This window comes from Epinephelus fuscoguttatus, linkage group LG18 (assembly GCF_011397635.1).
Source record: "Epinephelus fuscoguttatus linkage group LG18, E.fuscoguttatus.final_Chr_v1".
NCBI lineage: Eukaryota > Metazoa > Chordata > Actinopteri > Perciformes > Serranidae > Epinephelus > Epinephelus fuscoguttatus.
The window spans coordinates 3,909,147-3,926,754 of NC_064769.1; the positions used below are offsets into that span (position 1 = coordinate 3,909,147).

Below are 17,608 nucleotides of genomic sequence, written 5' to 3' on the forward strand. Positions count from 1 at the left end.
GTCCAAAGGACAGAGGGATGTCGTATGCTGTAAAGCCCTCTGAGGCAAATTGTGATTTGTGATATTGGGCATTATAAACAAAATTGATCGATTGATTGAATTGAACTTTATTGTCAGTCTACACTGAAAATGATTTTATGAAAAATAATAGTAACCTAACCAATGTTAAAATGTGCCCAAATACGACACAATACAACTTTATTGTCAGCCTACCCCGAAATTCATTATACGTCCTCAGACATCTCCGCTCAAGAAGTTCACACACAAACTAGACATACAATTACACAAACAGCACATAGTCATTAGGCATTATAATTAACTTTCAGCTGAAATGAGAGCCATTTTGCGCCGTGCAGTATGAATGTAAACACTGCACATTATCTGACAAAAACTCACTTAAGCCGTTGTTCCGTGCAGGTTAAGAACCAAATGCTTGACTTGAATGTGGTTGCGTATTGCTCTAGTTGAGTGATTATATGCCATTTTTTTCTGACACAGCCTACATGCTAATTTGTTTTCATTCTCTAGATCAGAGTACTGCCAAACTGCGCTGGTTTTGTGAGGTGACATCTCTACAATTTCCCACTGTGCTGTTTTGAAATTCCGGCCTGCTCGAGCATTACCGTGGGCAGGGGGACTGCTGTCTGACAGCTGCATGACAGTTTAACGGCCTTGTACATGAATAATATGCTAATATGTTTAACCGACTAATATTTCTGGTGCAGACTAGCGAGGGGGCGGATGTTTAATCGTTTAGACGACTTAAGGCGTGCATCACTAACACTCATGAAAACACACCAAACAGTCATGACCATGGAACACATCACATAATATCTTCAGATTCAGATCTTAATTAGCAGCACACTTATTTTGGTTTAGCAACAGGATAGATTGATGTATAAATGAACAAACAAATGGTTTCTTTGAGATAATTGCACCCAAATTGCCTTAGGAAGCACTGTTTTGCAGTCCAGTCAGTTGTTCCTCTTAGTTGATGCTAAAAGCTAACATACAGTATGGACCTTTGTCCTGCTAGGATCCTGTGTCTGCCAATGGGAGGATAAGAAGATTTGACATACAGATTCAAGACCAACCAGCTAAAGTCAAGAATGGAAGTTCAGAGTGGGAGAGCATCCCAGTCAACAGGTCAGACAGCAGCCCCAGCCAGCGGGAGATCACTGTCCTGAAACAGATTGAACTGGCTGACAAGAAATCTGTTAAAGTGTCCGTCATGGCTGTCAATTCTATGGGAAAATCTCCAGAGGCATCGTTGGTCATCTCAGAAAAAGCACGAGGTAGGTGTCCGCAATGACTATGAGCTACACTCTAAAGTAACACCTGCTTATTTTCAGTATAAACTGCTGCAACATGCTGTTGTTGTGGCTACTTTGGACTCCCAAGTTCAGCTTCCCAAGTTTGAAACCCTAAGGACACAAGCTGGAACTCCGTGTGCTTTGCACCAAGAAAGGTCTAAATATCTGCTGTAAGAAAGATCTGTTCAAGGATCATACTGGTGTTCATATTAGGTATGTTCCTGGCGACCAATTTCCCTGTCGACTAATCGTAAATTTTCATTAAGACTAGTCGACTAGTCTAAAAAAAGTAAAACACTCAGAAAACATTTAAAATTTAACACAATTTATTGTTAAGTATTTTTTGTCCCAAAAAAATGTGCATTAAGAGCCTTTTGAAGCCTCTTTCACAACCACATCGGATTGTAAATGCCGCTGATGTACCGCACTTTGTGCCGTGCGGTATGAATGTGAACATGACGGCAACTCAGTCAAAAGTTAACCACTAAAATAACATCTAGAATAGATATATTGCCCCTGAAATGTGGGGCACATTGAACCTTGCAGATTATCCAACAAACATGATGGCAATTCACCTTAAAGTTAATAAAGGAACATCTAATTTATAATTAAATTTCAGCTGAATTGAGAGCAATTTTGCGCAGTGCAGTATGAATGTAAACATTGCACTTTATCTGACAAAAACTCACTAGAGCCATCATTCCATGCAGGTTAACATCCAAATGCGGGAAATCGTGTAGATCGTGTAGATTGGCGCAGACTTGGAAGAGTCTGGTTAATAATTCCACTAACACAAACGAAATGAGCAGATGACAATGCTGCGTGCAAAACAACCGTGTAGTGAGCGTGCAAGCGCAAACCACTTGTTTTCATTTGGATCATAGAGCGCTACGTGTAGGGCAGGGTTGTCAGGTACGCTTATTAGCCACAACTTTGGGCTTGTTTTTTTGTAAAGTCGCTTACAAATATTGGTAGTCACGTGTTACGTTTTTTGGGCTTGTTTCTAAAGTGGAGTTGCTTATTTGGCCTTGCTCTCTAAATGCCTTACTTTATATATATCCGTCTAATAAGTTATTTCAACGCATGATAGTATGTCGGACTGCAGGATGTTTCCACAGCTCCATAAACATTCCGCATTTTATATCAATTCCAGACTCAAGTGAGCAAGTACCTTGTAGCTGGTATAAAAAAAAAAGAAATTGTGGAGAGAGGTAGGTTAAACCGCACTCTGTTTTTGTAGTTTTGCTGAAACATTCAAATTTCTTCATTTGCAGAATGAGTGAAATTGAGTGTTAGTGTATTTTAATATTCAGAATTTCTTTTTTTTATCATACATTCCAGATGTAAAAACTATTATCCAACACTTAAAGGCACTTGCCCCAGGATATTCAGATGGCTCTTAGTTTGAAACTGACATGTTATTTGTAGTAGGCCAATCTACGAGCATGAAGAAATGTGTAAAGATTTGGACCTCTAGCAAGATGGTCATGATGGCTCAATGGATTTGTTCTGTTTTAGAATACACAATATTCTTCCAAATTAGTGTTTGTAATTTCTAATATTCAGAATTTCACTTCGACAAGCTCTCTCTTTTTTGACCATACACCTGTTTGCATCCCTGATAAAACACTAATTGGTTTAACCAACTAATATTTCTGGTGCCAACTAGCGAGGGGGTGGATGTTTAACATTTAGACAACTTATCGCTTGCATCCCTAGTTCATATCATGGCCTATGTACTGCAAATTACACACACCTTACATAACCACTGGTGGTGAATGTTTGGCAGCCAGTAGCCTGTGTATTAGCAAGTTTTTTTTTAATCAAAATTATATTATGTGTGACATATGTGTTTCCTCCAAATGGGAGATACAAATTCTCTGTAAATCAACTCAAGTCTAAATCAGCTTTAGATGGGTCAGAAATGTAGCCTGGAAACTAGATGAGTCTGCAAGCTCATTTTTAAGTAGCACTGCATTTCATTAGTTGTTCCACTTCCCCTCATTCACTTCCCCTTAGCCCTTGCTAGTATGCAATAGCATTTGTCACATGGGCAGGGGGAGGAGCGGGGGATTTAAATGCACCTGCCCTTATACACTTTCAGACTAACCTATCATGGATTGACTGCCACTTGTAGGCTTAGTGCTATACTGCTTTTACAAATCATTAGAAATACCTGCAGACTCATTTTCCATTGTTGTGATTGGTTGAAGATCTATCTGGTTACATCCAGGCACATTTTGATTTACAGCTGTTGTTAATGCCCTTTGGGAATTGAAAATTAACTGAGAGGTTCCAGACTAATTCACATTCGTGATTTCATTTGGTTATGGCAGGCTATCAGAAATAACTTGCTGAAGAAAAAGTAAAAAACACTAAGAAGACTTTGAGCAGCATTCCATCAATAATGTGATACTAAGTGTATTTGTGTGTATGTGTGTTAAAGAGTTCGCCCCAGTTGAAGAGCTGAAGGTGTGGCCCAGCGGGGGCCAGCTATGGCTGGAATGGAAACCCCCTAACCGCATGCTTCCGTCAGAGTATGTGGTGGAGTGGGTCAGTGATGACGGGAGAGACTGGCAGAGGGAACACAGAAACACCAGACTCACCACCATTAAAGGTAATCTCTTTCCTCTTAAGTATCAAAGTGGAGTTTGTGATATGAGTTCAATATGCAATTCCATTAAAGGGATATTTCAACCAAATTATGTCCCTACTGAGAATGACCCACTCAACTAGTTTGAGGTGGGAACTTGAATTTTCTGTGAAAGTGGACAATTTTATTTAATTGCAACACGCTGATAATGAGCCATTGTACCAGGGCAACAAGTGCATTACTGTATTCTAATAAAATTCAAATTAAAATGAATATAACTAATCAAAATAAAAAGCAAAGAAATGAGCAAGTAATAGCAGAGATAATAAAATCTGAACAAGCCTGCCACAAAAAATGACAGTGTTCAAATGTTACTCCCTGCCAGATGCCAGGTGAACCCACGTAACTACACAGTCAGGAGGATTTATACAGTATCTATATAAACTTGTGCTAAGCAACCTTAATAAGCACAGTATCATAGCCTATTAACCTGAAATCCTGAGTGCAGAGCTGATCTTCTTCCAGGCACTGTTTGTGTGTAGGCCTATTAAATGACAGTTTTTGAGGTTTGAATCAGTTATGAATCATAATGGGGTGGGAGGCATATTCACTGACCTGCTAAATATATTAACTGCAGGGTTTCCCCCAGGATTTTTTGAAACTGTGGAGGAGGGCTCCAGCGATGACGGAAACTGAATGTTTTTATAAATACCCTATTTATTCACTACACAACTGTAGCACAACTATATACACAACTGCAGCCTCATCTAATGGCACAGTTTGCAGCAAGGCTGAGAGCAGATGCTGCCTGTTCCTCATGTCTGTCTTCACCTACACATAAAAACAATTAAAAGTGTGTTGAATATGTTGATCCTGAATGTGCTCTTACACTGACCAGGTTGTCTGGAGGGGGGGCGTGGTAAACATTGCCACTTAAGAGGCACATGAGGAAGGCTTGCCATGCAAAGATGCAAAGAAAGACGAGAGTCAGCCTTCAGTGTCCACATTCGTATCCTTAAAAAAATGTCGGGTTTAAACCAGGCTTGGGCTCATAATTACAGTTAAAGGGACGGACTGGGCTCGGACAGAATATGCACGGGCTTGGGTGGAGTCGGGCTGGATTTTTTGGGCCCAATCTAAGCTCTACACAGCACTGAGGAATGCAGGAGAAACTTTAAGTGATGGCTTGTTAACTGCAATGATCCTGAAGGGCCTGCCAGACTCCTTTAAGCCATTTTCCGTCCATATTACACAAAGTGATGAAAAGTTAAGTTTCACCGAGTGTAAACAAAGCTAAGGAGCTATGAGACCACGGAAAAGTTCAATGCCGTTTGCTCAGATGATGACAGCGTGATGAAAGTGAGAGGAAGAAACAGCGGAAATGTTAACGTTAACATTAGGGTCGTTTTGACAGACTTGAACAAAAAGTGCATCAAACTTAACCTTGCTTAGGTAGGCTACCTTTCTCTCACCCTTTTCTTCCTCTACTTCGTACTGTTGTCTCTTTGCCTCCCCTCCACTCTTGAGCGTGCCGCAGTACAGCCGGACAGGCAGGTGATGACTCCGGTGTTCGTTTTTCGAAATAAAGTTTAAAAAAAAAAATAAAAATCAGCATTCTGCGGCGTGGTGGCTTTTATTTTGTCATGGCAGCGGGTGCCCCCCTAATATGATGGTAGGGGAAACACTGCCGTGTGATCCTTAAGTTTGCATTCAAAGCAATTTGATGAGAAAAGTCTGCACTGCATTACCTCTTCTTTTTGTCCACCGTGAAAACAGCAGTTGTTCTCCATAAAATGTATTACAAACATATTACAAACTTCCAACAGCCACCTTTCAGGCCTGCAGGGTGTGTTATACTCAAAGGCTAGATTTCTTTTACTTTACTGATAAACTGATTCTGATTCTCTGAATACACGTTTTTTAAGTCTACAAGCTTTACTCTAAATAAGCATTTAACTCTTGATCTCAATGTCAAATCTAGGCAACCTGGAGAAGTTTGTTTGCTACAATGTGTCTGTGTATCCAATATACTCTGGATGCACTGGGAAGCCAGCAAGCCTAGAAACCTTTTTGGAGCAAGGAGGTAAGATAACACTCTTATCAGTGACTTATTGTGAGTAGTAAATCATTGTATTTTTTAAAGTGTTGTGAAAACCTAAAAGCAGGTCAGAACTGGGTTATACAAATTCTATTTGCAGACATAAACATTTGTTCTTTGACAGTATCTGAGTAGTCTCTACAAATAGATATCTGCATATGTTTGCAAAATCTGTAAAGATTTTTTTGGGATTGGAAGCGTTCTGGTTTCCATTTGTAGTCCGTTTGTAGTCCGAGTAGTATTAATCAGTCACTTAAGAGCAGGCGTGCGGGTAATCAGTGCGTGTGGAGAGCAAAATAGGTTGGTCAAAATGCATCTTGGAACCCATCAGCTACAGTCTGACAACAATTTGGCTTATTTTCTAATTTAGAATGCATAATATGCAGATATCCTCTTATAGAGATTTACTGAAAGACTGTAACAATGAGCGGCACATTTAAGAGGAAGTCTTGGCCTGGATATCTGCTAACTACACCAGAACCCCCAGAATATTGGCCGTTGGATAAATGGACTTGCACTTGTAAAACTCAATTCAAAATACTTTTACACTACAGAGTCACATTCACCCATTCAGACACTGGTGGTCAAGGCTACAGTACAAGGTTTTTTTAGACATTCACCCACACCTACCCACACATACCCAACCTGAAACAATCTGATCTCTAGTTCTGGACTCTTATCATATCACCACATCCATCATCATAACAGCTTTATGTGTGTCTGTCCCATTTGCCTTATATGTACGTGTGCCACTTTTTTTTTTTTTTTTTCTTTAGTTTCTGTCACAATATTTCATCAAAAAAAAGACACTTACACACTGATGGCATAGGCATAGGGAGCAATTTGGGGTTCAGTTTGACATGCAGTTGGAAGAGCCGGGGATCAAAATGCTATTCTTCCTATTAGTGGACATGTCGCTCTATGTCCTGAGCCACAGCTGCCCCATGTCCGATGGGTTCGGGCATTGGAATCTGAGAGACTCTGCAGCATAATCAGCAGCTCTGTCTTCCCCATTTTTGTCTTCACCTTCTATTACTAAGTCTGTTGAAACTGTTCTTGCCAACAGGGGACACTGCACTATAAACTGTGCAACAGCATCCTCTGGCTGCAGCAAACTCAATATGTTTCTGATGCATAGAAACATAATGTTTTAGTAAAAACTGATCAGTTCCTCTCAAAACGTCACAAACTGAAAGATATTTCATTTACAAAAATATGAGTCAAAAAAGCAGCACATTTTCAGTTTTTGAATTTGGTAACTGGAGTCTGGAAGATTTAAAATTCCTAAATAAAAAGAAATCAACGAAAGTAATAAATTGAAATACAATACATGTTGTTTTATTTTCCTCTTATGTTTGCATCCACTCTGTCATATTTTAATGAAAAACACACATTAATGACAATATTTTTTTTTCTTTTGTCTGTTATGACTGAATGAATTGTTTTTTTTATTGTGACATGAACTTTCCATGCAAAGCACAACATTGAAGACAAAATGAAGAGGTGGAGTGCATTTCCGTCTGGTCCAGCAGAAAGCAGCATAGACCTGCTAATATTAACGAATGTAAAGCACTGTCTGTAGTTTATATGAGGAGATGCAGGGGAGCTTTTTCTTTTTTCACATGAAGCTGTGTTTTCGATGCAGTACATTCATTCAGTTATTAAAGAAAAAAAAATCAAAATAATCGTAATTGAGCATGTTTTTCATTTAATTATGATGCAGTAAATGCATACATAAAGAGCCATAGAAGAGTGGAGCTGACTGAATATTTATTTTTCTTTTTTTAACAATTAATTGTAATCAATTAAATACTAATCATTGTTGTTAGATGTTTCTTTGTTGTCCTGGCTAATATTTATACTTTTCTGAGTTAAAAACATTTTTCCAGTGTGCCACAGTGAGTAGTCATATGGACTCTGTTGGCCAACCATGATATTCGGTTTTGTGAGGAAGAGCCTTTCTTGTCGGTTAAACTTTAATTGTGTTTTTCACAGCCTGCCTTTAGCTTAGCCCTCTTCTACCCAGCTCAGTCAGCAGGGACAAAACTGCCTTGCCAACAAACCCTTGCAGCTGACCTGCACTGAGTGGATCTAGGCAGAACCACACGCCTCTTCCTCGGCCGGAAACTCTATTTCTACGCTTTTTACACTCAGAGGCCATTTCCACTGCAAACGTCCATGGCATGTTCGGCTCCACAAAATGCACAGCGAGCTGTGTTCTGACCACAACACTATCTCCTGTGGGACTATAAACTGTTTTCTCATTTTTCAGGCCCTCTCCCTAGCTTTAACTGCCCTACCTGATACCTGTTCAAAATTGCTCGCTTTCTGGCCTGTTCATCCTCACATACAAACAAAATCCCATCTTGTTTGCTTTTTGCCTCCAGTTTGTTTGCTTCTCAGTGCTCACTCTCAGTGGCTGCTGCACTTGGACAGAATGTAGCGAGATGAAGCTATAGCTGAAGACCAAGACCTTGGTGGCTCCTTGCCTATTTACTACCATTTGGGGGAGATGGAAGCACATCAGAAGTTGCTCCTAGCATGAATCTAATCTCCCTGCTTTAATGCCTCACACTTGTCTCCATTTAAGTTTCTCATTTTCTACACATTCCCAGCTCATCCTCCGACAGTGCTCTACTTGAAAGACTAACCTTAACACCTAGCAACCTATTTAAACCTCATGAAGGGGTGATGGGACTACCCTGCCTTTTCACCCTTATTTAATGGTTATTATTGTAATTGCAAAACTGCAGTAGCAAGATTTAGTTGCATATATAATTAATTACTCTGTTTTTAAATGCATTAATTAATTACATGTATTATATATTATGATACACTACTGAAAAAGTGGTACACTGCTGACTCAACAGGTGGCAACAGATGTTAAGTATTTTTAGTTGATGGATGAATCCAAAGCAGGGCTACCTACAATGCCTATAAAAAGTATTGACCCCCTTGGATGTTTTCTCCTTTTGTTGCTTTTACACATGAAATCATGGTCAATATAATCTGGCTTTTTTGACAAGAATTGGCAAAATAAGCTTCCTTCATGTCATGTGAAAACAGATTTTCTTAAATTAATGTCAATTGATTAAAAATATATACTGTAAAATAAGTGTTTGCATAAATATTCACCCCCTTTAAAGTGACTGACCTAATTCAACAGAGGTCCAGCTAGTTGATGCCAGCAGTGTCACAATTAGTGAAATGGAGATCGCCTGAGTGCAGTTAATGTGTGTCAAGTGATTGTAGTATAAAACACCTGTGTCTGGGAGGTCCAGTCTCTGGTTCATCAGTATTCCTGCTACAATTGCAACATGAAGACAAAAGAACACTCCAAGCAACTCAGAGAAAAGATCACTGAAAAGTCAGGAGATGACTACAAAAAGATTTCCAACTCACTGGACATCCCACAGAGTTCAGTTAAATCCATCATTAAGAAATTGAAGGAGTATGGCACTTGTTTAAATCTGCCTAGAGCTGGCCGTCCTTACAAACTGAGTGACCGGGCAAGAAGAAGACTGATGAGGGAGGCCACCGAGACACCCACGACTACTCTGAAGGAGTTCAAAGCTTCACTGGCTCAGATGGGAGAGACTGTACATACACAACTGTTGCCCGGGCTCTTCACCAGTTGAAGCTGTATGGGAGAGTGGCAAAGAGAAAGCCACTATTGAAAAAAGCTCACATAAAATCTCGCCTGGAATTCGCCCAAAGGCATGTGGGAGACTCCAAGGTCAATTGGAAGAAGGTTATTTGGGCTGATGAGACAAAATTTGAGCTTTTTGGCCATCAGACTAGACGCTATGTTTGGTGAACACCAAACACTGCACATCACCACAAACACACCATCTCCACCATGAAGCATGTTGGTGGCAGCATCATGCTCTGGGGATGGGTTGCGTTTATATTTTTGTTCAGTGTATTTTCCAGCAAGACATTGACATTATTTTGTAAAAATCTGTTTCCACTTTGATATTAAAGAGTTGTTTTTTTGTTTGTTTGTTTGTTTTTTTGCAAATTCTTGTTTAAAAAGCCAAGTTCTATTGACAGTGATTTCATGTATAAAAGCAACAAAAGGGTGAAACTTCCAGGGGGGGTGAATACTTTTTATAGGCATTGTAGTTGCTAACAGACTGGTGAGGGGTGATTTTACTCTATACACTGATTGAGCAGAAACATACAAACATCAGCAAGGTCAACAACAACCAAGATTCATTTTATAGTATTTAAATTTGTCATCAGCATTGGTCATATCAGCTGGTAGTCACTAGCTCAGAATAAGAGGCCTGACAACAATAACGAACAACAAAGTTTTGATTAATCTCTATGAACAGATATCTGCATATGTATGCACAATCTGTAGGCAACGGAACAACATTTTGGTATCGGACACGTTCTGGTTTCCATTTGTAGTCCAAATAGGATTGACCATTCATGTTTGAGCAGGCAGATAAGCATTCTGTGTTTAGAGCAAAAGAGGCAGAACACATTAACCATAATGCAATCTCAGTACTCATTGGCCATCATCATCTGATGATGATTAGCATTCATATGCAGAGATGAGATGAGACAGCTCTCAACTCCAACTCCATTCAGGCGTCTGATCTTGCTAATCAGAGGAACTCTTGGTCCTCGTACCTGTTATTCGTTACCCGGATATCCACTGACCATACCAGAACCCCCAAAATATTGGCTGTTGCCCCGGAGTCTTATTGTCTTCAGGCCAACAGCTGATTGGATGGGAGATTGAGTTTTCATTGACAATCATTATTTGACAAAGTACTTAAAATTTTCAAGTTGTTAATTACACTCAGTTCCTAAAGAGATGTTACCACCAATCATTTGTAGAAAGCCAGTCTATATTTGAATTCAGATAACCTACAGACATGATGTTACTGTTGTGATTGCAGCTCCGCGGGCAGCCCCAGCTATTCAAGTGAACGGTAAACCAGGACGGAACGAGGCAGAGCTGGTATGGAAGCACATTCCCCGACGTGAACAACAAGGCTTCATCACAAACTACACCATATTCCTTACAACTGGAAGTGAAATGCATCGTATGTACCTCTCTCACAGTATCCTGAATAAGTTGAGGTTTTCACATTTACAGTTCTCTGTTTAATTTTGATGGTTAATGGTTTTCCTGACAGTATTCTTCAGCATCTGATTTCTGTTTTGCTCATTTGCAGAGATAACAGTGCCAGCTAACACCACCTCATACACTGTGAGGTCACTGTCAGGCAACACAAAGTATGACGCTTGGCTCAGGGCTTCAACCATCCAAGGCTCAGCCAATGGCACTAATCACTCATTCACCACTCTGAAATATGGTGAGTGGAATCTTTTCTGCATGGTGAACTGTTCCATCTGTTTCAAAAATGTCCCAACGTCAATTTCTGTTTTTCAATAGAGATATTAGATTGAGAAACAAACACACACAAAGCCATAGCCAAGTGATACTACCTATTGATACCTACGACATGACCTAGTTGGCAAAATTAATCATGTTTTGAGAAGAAGCATCATAAAATTATTATTAAACGTTTGTAATACTATAAGAAAACGAATTGTTTGCAGATGGGTTGAAATTGTTGGCACTTGCATAGCTATGATGTAGGGCTGTACCCGACTCAGAATTATGTCAGTCGAATCACATCTTTGGCTGTTCAGTAAGAATATTCAATGTTTAGTTCTTTTTTTATTTTTTATTTTTCATAAAGTTTTTAAGTTTGAACGGAGTTCATTCAATATAGTGAACAAGCCAATTGTGCTAACGATTGATCAGAAATGGGGAAACAGCACTTTAAAATAAAACTATATGCCAAAAATTTACTGTACTTAAAAATAAAGTATGTTTGCCAGTCACTTGCTGTCCATTCAGAATGTGTCAGCAACCCACTTTTGGACCGTGACCCACCAGTTGGGAATCACTGATTTAAGCAATATCACATGAGAGAGAGTGCTGTTGTACTGTATATTAGTACTGTACTGTACTGTGTTATCTTAGTAATGACTTATTTGGCTCCCACAGAAATAGTTCAGCAACTGGACCAGGACTCTCCTGTTGCCAAGCAATGCGTAAACATTCCTGCACACTAGCTTGCTACTTTGCGTAAGCTAGGTCTACACTTTACCACAGAGCAGCTGCCATCTGTGTGTTTCCATTTATTTTGTGACCAGTGAAATCAGTCTGTTGATAGTCGCTTTGGTGGAATACGTGTAATGCTGATGAATTAACAGCTTAATCAGTACGTTGCGTCATCCTCTGATGTCATATGAACACACCTGGAGATTTGCATTTAGGTATCCAGGCTTCTATCTGTCCCTTTGTCCTTTTTTGACCACTTTAATGTAATTCCAATGTTATCTGTGGTAATATTTTCACTTTGCAGTGAAAAGTTTGTTACGATGACCCTTAATGTTGGCTAATTAATGATTAACATAATAACCGGCTCAGAACACCTGTAAAGCAGAGTGATACACGCAGAGCTAAAAGTCCCAGTGCTGTTATACTGTATATCAGCACTCATAGAATGCATCCTGTCTAATCAAAATGCTTGGTTGACGCTAACTGTTGTGTAAATGATAGTGTAGTTTTCACAAATTTAAATAATGCTCCCTCTGCACTGCCTGTCATGTTTAGTTCAGTTGCAGAGAACACTCTAACATTTTGTGATTTATTCCTTTGCAAACATGCACATGATGTGACACCAGATCTTAGCCACGCATGAACTATGACTGGGCTCATTTACGATCTGTTTCTATAAATAACCCACTAATGTGAAAAGTTGCAATGACACACAATATTGCATCCCTGATCATCCATGACAGGCCCAGTAAATTTCCCTCTTGTATGTTTAATGACTAATTCAAGACCATTTTTGCCATACCTCTAAAACATGATCAAGTTTAACATTTTTCTCAGACAACCTGATCTTTGATATACAGTACAGGCCAAAAGTTTGGACACACCTTCTCATTCAATGTGTTTTCTTTATTTTCATGACTATTTACATTGTAGATTCTCACTGAAGGCATCAAAACTATGAATGAACACTTATCCTCAGAAGCAGAGGTGACTCTTGGTCTTCCTTTCCTGGGTCGGTCCTCATGTGTGCCAGTTTCGTTGTAGCGCTTGATGGTTTTTGCGACTCCACTTGGGAACACATTTAAAGTTTTTGCAATTTTCCGGACTGACTGACCTTCATTTCTTAAAGTAATGATGGCCACTGGTTTTTCTTTAGTTAGCTGATTGGTTCTTGCCATAATATGAATTTTAACAGTTGTCTAATAGGGCTGTCGGCTGTGTATTAACCTGACTTCTGCACAACACAACTGATGGTCCCAACCCCATTGATAAAGCAAGAAATTCCACTAATTAACCCTGATAAGGCACACCTGTGAAGTGGAAACCATTTCAGGTGACTACCTCTTGAAGCTCATGGAGAGAATGCCAAGAGTGTGCAAAGCAGCAATCAGAGCAAAGGGTGGCTATTTTGAAGAAACTAGAATATAAAACATGTTTTCAGTTATTTCACCTTTTTTTGTTAAGTACATAACTCCACATGTGTTCATTCATAGTTTTGATGCCTTCAGTGAGAATCTACAATGTAAATAGTCATGAAAATAAAGAAAACGCATTGAATGAGAAGGTGTGTCCAAACTTTTGGCCTCTACTGTATATATAGGTGCCTACTGTTCCTTTAAGAAATGAAGCACCGATAAAACATTCAGTCACTGGCTGGTTTCATGGTGTTTCTAGAAGCCAAGGAGAAATGACACGATGATGGTGGTGACCTTACACATGTTGATTGGCTCAATGTATTTACATGCATTATGGAAATTTATTAAAAGTTGATTTGCTTTGATAGAAGTATACTGACATGCATTTTCACTCAGTACCTGGCTTGGCTTGTTGAATTGTCTTGTTGAGTAAAAGTCCTCTGTGTTTCCCTCAGCGCCAGGAGAGATGGAGAGCATTGTGGTGGGAGTCAGCCTTGGCTTCATGTTCATTGTTGTCACGACCATGCTGCTCTGTGTCTACAAAAAAGATGTGTAAGTTACACTGAAACACATTAAAATGTTGCTCTCAGAACAGGGTCCCCATTTGTCCACTTCGCTGCGCCTTGTCCCGCTCTGTGATGGCAGGCATTTCAACACACTTGTCTGTGGCCATTCATAACAGCTATAAACACTTGAGCCCTTAAACGTGGTCATATTAACTAGTTCATTTAGAACATAGCCACAGGACTGTCCACAGTTGTTAACTACTCACCACTATCTACAGTGTGATGTTAGAAAGTAGGAAATAGTTAAACCAGGAAAAACTGCCAACCCCATTACTCAGATCCACAGTGAAAATAAATGTTTTAAAGGTTATTATAGTGGTATTATTATTTTTTGATCCAAAGTTTCTTAGCTGATCTATAACCCTCAGTGTTTCCTCTCTTACAGGATCAAGGAGAATTTTTGGCCTCGGATTCCAGATCCTGGGGAGAGCACCATTGGAAACTGGTCTCCTGATTATCCTTTGAAAGTGAGCACTTCTTTTGAACAGACAACGTGCGGTATTCAGTGTTTCGTACAGAATTAAAATCTATGTGTGTCGGTAGCTAATGAAGGGGCTTTGGGGTGAGGGGTTGGCTAACTTCCCAATTTTTTGTTGCCTGTGCGTCCTTGTGTATCAGTCTGTGTCCTTTCTCTAAATTCTGAGGTTTTTGTTGGTCTGTGCATGCAGCGCAGAAAGAACTCTTCATGAGGACATCCCTCTGTCCTTTGGACTCTCACAGCGGAGAAGGAAAAACTCCCCCAAAAAAACCCTTTAACAGGGGAAAAAATGGTAGGAACCTCATGAAGAGCAACTGAGGAGGGATCCCTCTTCCAGAACGGACAGATTTGCAATAGATGTCGTACAGAACAGATCAACATTGTAAATTTACAGTAATCCATGTGACAAAATGAGACATAAAGACAGACAGACAGAGAAATTGAGACAGAGGCAGACCGAGAGAGACAGAGACAGAGAGAGATGCAGGGCAGGCAGTAATGACAGTAGCTTAAAATAATATTAATTTTAGTCATAATAATAATAAAAATAATAACAACAGTAATTTTGGTAACATTTGTTGTAAGTATATATTAATATATGATAGTATATGTATGTGACAATAATGATCATATGTGTATAATAACTGTAGAAGTACGATTTAATAATAACAGCAGCAGCAGGAGGCATCAGGCAGGACCATGGCAGCAGCACAACCACGACACAGGATCCAGGCGTAGCTGCGATATAAGGTAACCTGTGAGACAGTGGAACACAAAGGCTCCGGAGAAGAAGCTAGTGACATGCAGTAAGGGTTAGGGATATGAAGTAATAGGACAGGAATGTTAGCAAATGAAGAATAACCAACTTTTCAGAAACTGAGCAGAGAGAGAGAGAGAAGGAGAGAAGCAGAGAAGCAGCTCGGTGTATTATAGGAAGTCCCCCAGCAGACTAGGCCTATGTCAGCCTAACTAGGGGCTGGTCCAAGACAATATAAACAAGAAAAAGCCAGCAACACTCGGTGTCCTTCATTACAAACTTTTACTACCTCACTGGTATAGGCGATCAAACATACAGACCGGTTTCGACAAGTGTCTTCCTCAGTGTGTGAAAAAACCCCAACTTTTTTCTTCTTTTTTGAGAGTGTTTGTTGTCTGTCTTCATTGATTTGCTGGTCCAAGACAAGCCTGAGCCAGCCCTAACCATAGGCTTTATCAGAAAGGAAAGTCTTAAGTCTAGTCTTAAATGTGGAGACAGTGTCTGTCTCCCGGTCCAAAACACGAAGATGGTTTCACAGAAGAGGAGCCTGATAGCTGAAGGCTCTGGCTTCTGATCTTCTTTGGGAGACTTTAGGAACCACGAGTAACCCTGCATTCTCAGAGCGCAGTGTTCAGGGGCCGGGTTGCACCAACAGGGCTTACGCCTAGTTTTAAGCTAAGTCGGTTGTAACTTGGTGTTATAAGTCCGACCTAATGGTTAAGCCAGTTGCACCATCTAGACTTAAGCCTTCTTCTCACTAAGACCGGGCGTAAATCTTACGCCTAGTCAAGAGCAGGTGTAAGGTCATTATCAAGCTGCGTCCATGCGCTCTAGAGCGCAGAGAGCGCAGATTGATAATGGCACGTCTCATCCACCATTTGTACAATGAGCGGGCATTCAGACAGGAGAGAGTAATTAGGGACAGAAGCAATCCATTGGACGTATATAATGACGAGGAGCTGATTGAGAGGATTCGATTCGGTAGGAGAAATCTGTTTGAACTTACTGAAGAGCTGTCACCGGATTCACAGTTTGTGTCGGGCCACAACGCAGCACTACCACCAGCCTTACAGTTGCTGATTGCGGGGCAGGGGAATCCTCTCCATATACGTCAACAATGATATTACTGTAAATTGAGGTTTTCGGGGGAGGATGCCCGCCAGTTGGGTGATTTTTTTTTTTTTTTTTTTTTTAAAGAGGAGACTTCTTTTTTTGCCTTGCTGAGGAGATCTTTCCACTTCTTCCTAACACCTGAACACACAGTGATGTGCCCCGTTATCTCTGCCCAAACCAATTGTTTTTTCCTTATTTGTGGTGACGTTTGACTGCTTGGCTGTGCTGGGTATACAGCTTGATTAATTTTCTAAATTTCAATGTCGGTAAAGTTACCCTTTCTTTTTCGTTTATCCTCCATGTTTTCTTCAAATCTTAAACTGTAAATAAACTGTCAACACAGGTGAGAGGGGCTGTCACCTGTCAAGCACGCAGGGTGAATCAGCAGCACGTCATTTGACGTCACCGCGCTCCTCTAGGCAGGCCGCGTGTGGCATTCCGGGGGCATTCACATGGATGTGCACAGCTAAGACCAGGCGTAAGCCCTGTTGGTGCAACTGGCGTAAGTCCACTCCTTAAGACTGGTCTTAACAAAGACGTCTTAGGAGTTACGACCAGGCGTTTTGGTATATTTAAAAAATAACAAATTCACAACAGGATTGTTTTACATAACTAAATGTTGCTTCTAGAGCAGCAACAGTAATTTTTACAACAGCAGTGTTACTATATAAATAATAATCCTGACATCACAGTGCTTGGTGCAGTTTAGTATTTATCAGTCACTATAAGTCATTCCTCCTGTCCTCTGTCGTGCTCTCTCTCTTTGCAGATGTGATTCACTGCATGCAGGTAATCAACATCAGCAACACAGAAAAACATCAAAAACATCAGCGCTGGTAGAGGGAGGAGGGTTTGTTTGTGTCAGCCAGCAGCTTAGTTTAAAAGGGTTTGTCTAGATTTAAGATTAGTGTCAGACTAAGCTAAACAGTTAAACTACATACAGACAGCTGTCATTATAGCGAATATAGCTAAGGATTCACTATTAGCCAAACTAGCACGCTGTCCTTATGTAAGACATAATGGTGGATGAGAGACTGTGGACAGAGCATACTGAATAACCTTTTCTACATGTTTACATGTTTATGCTTGCTGAACACATGTATTATTTAAGTGTTGGCTCCTTAATTGCTGAGGTTTAATTGCAGTTACAATAACGAGTGTAGTTGCTGTCAACTCAAGTAATT

At 40.1% G+C, this 17,608-nt stretch overlaps 1 protein-coding gene across 4 annotated transcripts in view; it reads left to right on the forward strand.

The window, feature by feature from the left end:
* Positions 1-17,608, forward strand: part of il6st (interleukin 6 cytokine family signal transduce) — a 46,295-nt gene that overhangs the window by 21,594 nt on the left and 7,093 nt on the right. For all 4 annotated transcript variants that reach the window (XM_049604014.1, XM_049604016.1, XM_049604013.1 and 1 more), the window contains 7 exons: positions 1,037-1,295; positions 3,760-3,930; positions 5,888-5,989; positions 10,918-11,064; positions 11,197-11,337; positions 13,966-14,062; positions 14,462-14,543. In XM_049604014.1, coding sequence (XP_049459971.1) covers positions 1,037-1,295; positions 3,760-3,930; positions 5,888-5,989; positions 10,918-11,064; positions 11,197-11,337; positions 13,966-14,062; positions 14,462-14,543 — 999 coding nt within the window. The remainder of the gene's footprint in view (positions 1-1,036; positions 1,296-3,759; positions 3,931-5,887; positions 5,990-10,917; positions 11,065-11,196; positions 11,338-13,965; positions 14,063-14,461; positions 14,544-17,608) is intronic.